Source organism: Raphanus sativus, unplaced genomic scaffold (genome assembly GCF_000801105.2).
Source record: "Raphanus sativus cultivar WK10039 unplaced genomic scaffold, ASM80110v3 Scaffold3511, whole genome shotgun sequence".
Classification (NCBI taxonomy): Eukaryota; Viridiplantae; Streptophyta; class Magnoliopsida; order Brassicales; family Brassicaceae; genus Raphanus; species Raphanus sativus.
Window position 1 is genome coordinate 2,237 of NW_026618817.1, and position 8,498 is coordinate 10,734.

The 8,498-nt window shown below is 32.7% G+C and overlaps 1 protein-coding gene across 1 annotated transcript; it reads left to right on the top strand.

Moving 5' to 3' along the window:
- Positions 1 to 1,043: 1,043 nt before the first annotated feature.
- On the top strand, positions 1,044 to 2,869 carry LOC108846223 (probable WRKY transcription factor 12). The gene is made up of 4 exons (XM_018619448.2): positions 1,044 to 1,319; positions 1,436 to 1,524; positions 1,804 to 1,974; positions 2,556 to 2,869. The coding sequence occupies exons 1-4, from the start codon at positions 1,074 to 1,076 to the stop codon at positions 2,719 to 2,721; spliced, it is 672 nt and encodes a 223-aa protein (XP_018474950.1). The 5' UTR covers positions 1,044 to 1,073; the 3' UTR covers positions 2,722 to 2,869.
- Positions 2,870 to 8,498: the final 5,629 nt, after the last annotated feature.

Here is an 8,498-nt window from a genome sequence, read left to right on the forward strand (position 1 = left end):
AGAAAAAAAAATCAGTGGAATCATTTACAAACAAAGTTTGTGAAAGTGGATTCGACATGATTTGGGAAGAGGTAACTTTTCTGGGTGTCGTTTCCATCATCAGCTTTAGGACACATCTTGAGATATGGATGGAAGCTTTGATGTATCTCCACCACACTCAGTTACCTCCTTGACTCTTCTATCTCTCTACTCTCTCTAATCTATATATTGTCATGCGAAAGGCAAATCTTCAGATTTCTTATAAATTAAGATAAGTCTTTACTTGAATTAATTTGGTAGAATTTTGATTCCTTGGATTGCTTCGGAAAGCTGTTCAGCAATGATCAGTCCAATCTCCAAACCCTTGTTTGGCCTCATTATGGGATGCTTAGGTTCAATTAATGATGCATATTACTTGCTTAAATAAATGAAAGCAAAGTCGTTAATTGTCTAATTAAGTAGATAGGAAGATAAAATTTCACACATCGATCATTATCAACTAATTGTAGTACACCGGCGCAAACAAAAAAAAAGTATCGTTGAAAGAAAATTACATTAAACACTATATTCCATCCGAAAAAAGTATCATTGAAAGAAAATTACATTAAACACTATATTCCACAAAAATAAATACTGAGAACCTTATATATATATATATAGATTGGGGTATATATCCGAATAATTTTGTTTTGTCCGGGATATGATTTTAGAACTTCTAAACACTTCATTCCACCGACCACACGGATATGGGCTATTGCTTTCGGCTCATTTGATTACTCAGAAGAAAGTCTATTCGTAGGCTGTACCTCCATCCAGAGGTTAGGTCTGTGTTTTTAATAGATCTGGGTTTAACCATTTCCTTTTCAAAAAAAAAAACACTTCACGTAGAGCTTGACTGCCAAAGACATGAATGGTTCAGATGATGGACGTATACACACGAAACCCTACGTCTCTATATGAAAGCAAGAGAAGAAAAACCGTCAAAGTAACATTTCATAACTTTTATTAATATAAAATATAGACAAAATAATTAGTGTGATACACTATTTAAAAACTAATACACTCAATAAAAAGGGAGATTGGGATTAAATCAAATGGATGAAAGAGGAGAAGAAAGAAGAGTAGTACTCAATAATTACGATCTACAACAAGTAACATCATCGTCGACGACGATCCAAGAGAATATGAACTTCCTCGTTCCATTTGAAGAAACTAATGTCTTAGCCTTCTTCTCTTCTTCTTCTTCCTCTTCTCTCTCCTCTCCTTCTTTCCCCATCTACAACTCTTCTTCTACCACTAATACTACTCATGCACCTCTACGTTTTTTTAATAATCTTCAGGTCTAGCTAGCTATGATCTCCTTTTCTACACATATATGCATATCCATTATTGTCTTGTTTTCATTGTTAAAAGTATTGATTGATCTTAATTTGGAGGATTTTAATGTGTTCTGTAGGGTGGAGGACCATTGGGATCAAAGGTGGTTAACGATGACCAGGATAACATTAGATGTGGAATCAACAATGATGGGCATTCTAATTCTTGGTAATTTAGCTCATTTGAATTCGTAGATGGATCCATTCCATTCTTCTTCTGTTACCATCAACTAATAACTACGTTAATAAAGTTATGAATATTGCCTTTAGTTTCTTCAGTAAATTGATCCTTTTTCTTGTCAGGGTTTATTATTAATTTTATAGGTTTTCCTTGAATTGTTTTGGGATCCAATAGAACGATAGAATATATACAAAGCCTTATGGCAAAAGATTAAACCTAAGGTATAAGTAATGTTTCTAATACATTATAGAGTGGTTGCATTTTCAGGTGGAGATCAAGTAGTGAGAGTGGAGAGTTGAAGAACAAAGTGAAGATACGGAGGAAACTAAGAGAGCCAAGGTTCTGTTTCCAGACGAAAACCGATGTTGACGTTCTCGACGTTGGCTACAAATGGCGTAAATATGGTCAGAAAGTCGTCAAGAACAGCCTCCACCCCAGGTAATTAACTCATTAATACAGCAATATTTATGTGACTGTTAATCGACCCTTTTAACTAACCTGAATTAACTTTACCAATCCTTCAGATAGCATGTGCTTAATGATTCTCGTATAATCACATTGACTGGTGATTGATATACTAGACATAAAATTCTCTCTTTAGACTGTTGCCGAACATTAGCTCAAGTATTAGACATGACTTCTCATACATCCTTATACAAAATGTATATGTTTAAAATATATTTGTGTAACAATATTACATCTATTGTAAGGAGATTTTTTATTTGAATATAATTTTAGATTCATCAAAAGATATGTATGTTATAAATTTAGTATTTATAGGTTGTCATCATTAAGAATACAAACAACATTTTCTATTTTTATCTCTTTTATTGTGCAGTATCTACACATATTTCCAACTATTTTTGTTACTAGTACACTATAAGGCTCGTGACATTCACACGTTTCTAATGTTTGGTTTGTTACTATTATTTTGGTATGGTCAACTGAATCTAATTAAATTGTGTTTAGTAATATTTAATTATTAATAAATGAATAATAAAATTTGGATATATATACAGGAGTTATTACAGATGCACACACAACAACTGTAAGGTGAAGAAGAGAGTGGAGAGGCTGTCGGAAGATTGTAGAATGGTGATTACTACTTACGAAGGTCGTCACAACCACATTCCCTCTGATGAGTCCACCTCTCCTGACCATGATAATTGTCTTTCTTCCTTCTAATCTTTCTTTACTTATATATAGACAGATTGTGGATGTGTGATATATTTCATATTTGATATGGCATGTGCTTTTCATCAGATGTTTTATATACTCTTGTCTTTTGTTTGTAATAGACTTATATACTCTCAATGTAGATTAGTTTTGATCAGGTGGCGTGATATAAGATCAAATTTGCTAAAATCATTTTGAAGCAAAATATACTTACCCGATGAAGAACATATTAAGAGATATAGGTGAAAGATCTTTTTCTTGATAAGAAAGGTGAAGGGGTGAATTAGTTGATGAATTAGCAAATTAGTCTTGAAGAAACAAAGAAACCAAAAGAGTAAAACACAAATGAAACAAATATCCATTGAAAGTTTGTATGTTGATCATGTGGATTACTGATTTACAATTTTTAAACTTTCATTTATACTAGCTTCAAAATTTGATATTTTTTTTCTTTTTAAAAACATCTTTATTTCTTTTTGTAATTTTAAAAGGCATATCGTACTGCGTGGATATTCAACCCTCACTTTTTTCTTTTTTGCACTTTATCCCTTTTCAAAGATAAACCCTCTGACCTCTCTCTAAAAAACAACAACCGCCGTGTTCCATCGTTTCCGGCCGGCGGGTTCGGCTCTTGTCGCCGCCGGTCCGGCCCTGTTCTAAATCATTTTTCTCTTCTGTTTTATTTTTCGTTTGCGGCCATGCACGCTTTCCTCTGGTGGTGGTCTGCCGTCGGCTTTCCGGAAAATGGTGGCTCCTCCACCGTGCTTCGCCGGCGTATGATTCTGGGACCATGTCGCTTCTTCGTCAGGCGTGGTCGCCGGCTTTCGATTCTCGAGGAAGGATTCGAGCTGTTTACAAAGGTGTTTCGTGTGGTGGGTTGTGGCCGAATTCGGAGGAGATGAAGCTCTCTGAAGGTCGGGCCTTCGAGTGTGACCTCGTTTCCTTTACATCCAATATTTGTCGTTGGAAGTGGAAGCGGTGGTCGTGAGTCTAGTCCCGGTAGATCCGGTGGTTATGTTCCGTCTCGTTCAACAGCGTCGACTTCGATCGGAGAGAAAGTGGGCGATTCACGATTCCGGCAAGGCATCGGTTGCGATCCCGGCGGTGACGACCGACAGCTTTGGAGATGACGATGCTTCTTACGCTGACACGTGTCCTTGTGTTGTTTGGCTTCAACACGTGGGCCTTGCGGTGGGGAAAGTTTGATGTGTCTCGATTTTGTTTTTGGACATGTAGATTGGTTTTTATATTTGGGTTTTTGCTTTTTTGTTTGGGCCGCGTTTTTTTGGACTTTTTGTAAATCCGTTTTATGTTTAATAATATACAAAATGGCAGAAAAAAAAAGGATATTCAACCCTCACACCTTCCAGATGTTGATTCTGTTTGACTTTTTCTGATGCATAGAAATTTAAGTTACTTGTAGAATCAACAGCTAGCTGATTAGTGTGTACGTCATTCCACATGTAAGATTTTCACATACGTACGTCTGTGAGAGTATTATCCACGTTTCAACTTCATGTGGTAGGACGAATTTTAAATATGAGCAATAAAGTATATAACAGAGTTTAACAATTTATTATAAAGGTATAAGTAGTAACAACACTCAAGCAAACCTAGCTACAAACTGGCTCATGGTCTACAAATACATATGTGGTATGATATTACAGATCACGTATATTGTTAGGGTTATATCTAGCTAGCAAGAAAAGCTTCTCTCTTCCTAATGATGACTATAGATGATTATTGATTCATGCAGCCGGAGCGTAATCATAGACTACATCATCGTCATCATCACCTTCGGTCTTGAAAGATATTGCAAATGCAGGGTGACCATTGCAATGGAGAACAAAGTCAAATTTTATTGCAGACATTCTATTTTACTCACTCTACTCAGTTGAAAACTAGTTGAAAAGAAGCTTTAAAGAAAATAAAACTAGGTATGATATAACATATTAATTGATGGTTACTTGCTATATTTATAGATGTGAAAAAAGCTAATGGCGAACGATGAACTCATTAAAACTGGGTCAGGGCATGTGACTCGCTGCTTATAATGTGTGCCTGACACAAGTGGAGTGTGAAAAACTGAGTAACCCACCCATTTTATGCCCTGACTCATCCGTCACTTTTATACATTTACTGGTCCCCCTCTTTTTTTTTTGATCACATATTGGTCCACCTCTCTTATTACACGATTTGTTAACACACATCATTTCATTATGACATAGTTTTCTTAACAGAATAATAAACTTTTTGAATTAAAAGATCTAAAAATAAAGTTTCTTTGTTTTCGTTTGGATTTTAGCAAAACTGTATTATAGGGTATTGATTCCCTCTACCAATAGCAACATCATGGCATCATGCAAGAACCTTGAGGGACAAAAGAAAAAGATTTATGATCTGATGTCTAGATTTGTTTTGAAGACTTCATTTCAACACTATTATTGTGAAAAGTTATTTTTCTCTCGGACCAACATAACAATAGTTTCTCTATAGTTGGACTTTTAACAAAGTAAGAGATGTCTAGATGTGTTTGTGTTTATCTTCATTTCAACATTATATACAGTTAAGATGTGTTTTCTTGGCCCAACATAACAATATTTACTTTGAATTGGGCTTTTAATAAAATAAAGACATGCTCTTAAATCTTTGGCAAGCCACCACAATTACTGGTTTATTTTGCTGTTCTGGACGATTGTTTTACTATTCGTTTCGATTCGATCCGAAAAATCTATAAATTGTAAATCAATAATCCGTAAATTTTGATTCGATCCGTTATTCGTTTTGATTCGATCCAAAAAGTCTGAATATCTGTAACTTAACGAATCAAAGCAAATATTAAAATTCAATATCCGTCAAAGACGAAGCAAATCACAAATACTAATATTTTTAGAAACGGATATCCGATCCGATCCGTTATATACAGATATATATATACATGTTTATAAAATTATACAATATATATACTTTTATATCTCTATATAAGTTTTATAAGGTTTTTATTCACTAAATTAATTATTTAGTTATTAAAAATTTTGAAAGTATGTAATTTAAAAAAAAATTGTAATCAAATATTATTATTTTATTTCAGACTTTTCTTTTTCTTTTATTTTTGTTTATTTTTTAATTTTTTATTATTTTTTACGAATCGAATCGGATATCCGGCAAAAATTAGAATATTCGCGGATATCTGAAACACCGGATATCCTAAGAGTTACGGATCAGATCAAATCAAAAAATCAAATATCCGTAGAGAATGAATCGGATCACGGATATCCTTAAAACTCCGGATATCCGCACCGTACCCACACCTATTTGAAGATATTTGTAGAACGATATCGTATGCAACTTAAAATAAATCATAATTTGACTTTCCTTATATAAAGTACTTCGATTATATGAAAAAATTGAAAATGTTATTTAGAAAGAAAGAGAAATTCTTGGGTTCATCCCTAGATTCATTCAACCAATAAGATTTCGTTATTTCATATTCAGTATCGTTAAAAAAGATTAAAATATTATCAAGTTATATTATATTTTTAAACAAAAAGAAAAATAAATAAAAAATAATATTAATTGCAAACACAAACACGTTTAAAAAAATATTTTTAATACCGTCAACCAAACACTATACTCTAAACCCTAAATCCTAAACCCTAAACTTTTGGGTAAACTCTAAACCCTTGGTCAATCCCAAACACTTGGATAAATTCTAAATCCTACGGTTCAGGATTTATCCAAGGGTTTAGGATTTACTCAAGAGTTTAGGGTATAGTATTTAGAGTTTAGAGTTTAATATTTAGGGTTTAGTATTTTGTTGACTGTGTTAAAATATCTTTTTAAAAAATTCCAAAAATTTAGGATTTATCCAAAGGTTCAGGGTTACCAAGTGTTTAGGATTTATTATTTAGGGTTTATTATTTAGGGTTTAAGGTTTAGTGTGTTGCTGACAGTATTTTAAATATAATTTTTTTTTTGCAACTACTATTATTTTTTTGCAACTACTATTATTTTCTATTTATTTTTTATTTTAAAAACATAATAAAAGTTCACAATATTTTGTTTCTTTTTTAAAAGATACTGAATATGAAATATCGATATTTTATTGGTTAGTGAAGTTCAACCTAGGGGTGAATCCAAATATTTCTCTAGAAAAAATGAGCAGTCACGTTGTATTTGGCTTCGAAAAAGATACGAGAAGAGATACACGTTACGCAGTTATTGATGATCCCCAAATGCTACAAAAAAACTATAAAAAGATATCTTTATTCTTAGTTCTCTCACGAGACATGCTTTACTTTTTCATCATTCGAATCTAACCTGGCTGTCGTGTTTAACTAATTGTTTTTTTTTTTTGAAAACTAACTAATTGTTTTTATTTCTTGTACCTTCAGGTACTAATCAAGTATACGTTCAGTACTCGCATCATAGGAAAAAACAAATACTATACCATAAAATAATGTCCACCTAATATATGCTTAAACCCTATGTTCATGAGTTAATCAAATGTTGTCAACTTACAGCTCGTCGTTCATGAATGTAGCTAGGAACTATACTATAACTTATTTGGAAGATAAATTACTAACGAGCTAACAAAAAATGCATCAGTTTGAATATGTAGCTATGAACTAAATGTTACTAAACCTTTTTCAAAAAAAAAAAACTACAATGTTATTTGAAAGCCTTTTACAAAAAAAAAAACTATAATGTTATTTGAAAGATAATAATAACTAATAAGCTAACAAAATTGCATCAGTTTGAATATTGTAGGTAGCTATGAACTATACTTTGATGTTATCTGGAAAATAAATCACTAAACAACTTTAAAAATGCAATCATTTTGAATGTAGCTAGTAATGCAAATGTATTATTATTCGGAACTTTTCAAAAAAGCGATGGTTACGCAACATATTCCTCTTGTAAAAGTTAAAATATTTCTTTTACGATAAAGCAATTTTTTTTTGTTAACGTTGAATTATCTTCTTAATATTGATCTTTAACTTTTGGGTTTGCTTGTCTAAGAAACTTTGCCTAAGTGCGTCAAAATTAGCTGTCAATCCTGGCATGTTAGATTCAGATCAATCTATAATCTACGCAATAACTACATTTCTCTAACAATCCTGATTATTTTGGGCTATAAGGAAATGATACCAGATGGGAATGGATTCGCATATTTCGCATTATTAGCAACACATGCACTTGGTAAGATCACTATCGTCATGACTTTCTATTTTAAAATATCCTCGCCACATGTCCATGTAATATGATGAGTATGGGATCCCATCTCCCACTTTATGAACAGGGGCGAACGCAAACAGTGCCAGCCTTGGGCAAAAACAGAGGAAGCAGTTGCTTCTAGCCGTTTATTTTATATAACTTAATTTCTGCCAAAACTTTATAAAAGTCCTCAGTAGTATAGCGGTTTCTGTGCTCCATATCACATCAAGTTAACCAACCAGGAATCAAAGCTCCATCTCACCATATTAGCTTTTTAATTTTCTTTCTCTAAAAAGGTGGCCTATTTTTTTTTCTTTTGTTTCTAGTTTATAAAATTTCTAGGACCGGTTTTCGATTAACGGTATAGGGTCACGTGCTTCCAACTGATTTTTTTTGTTTCTCCTGATAATATGTATAAAATCTAAGAAATGTCTCAACTTAAAAGCTCTATATATTTTGTAAAAGGTCATGTTGCCCACATCTAAATATAATCCTATATCTGCCTCTGATTACAACCAAAAATTACATATACTATAATTTTCCAAATCACATCAATATTTTCATAATTG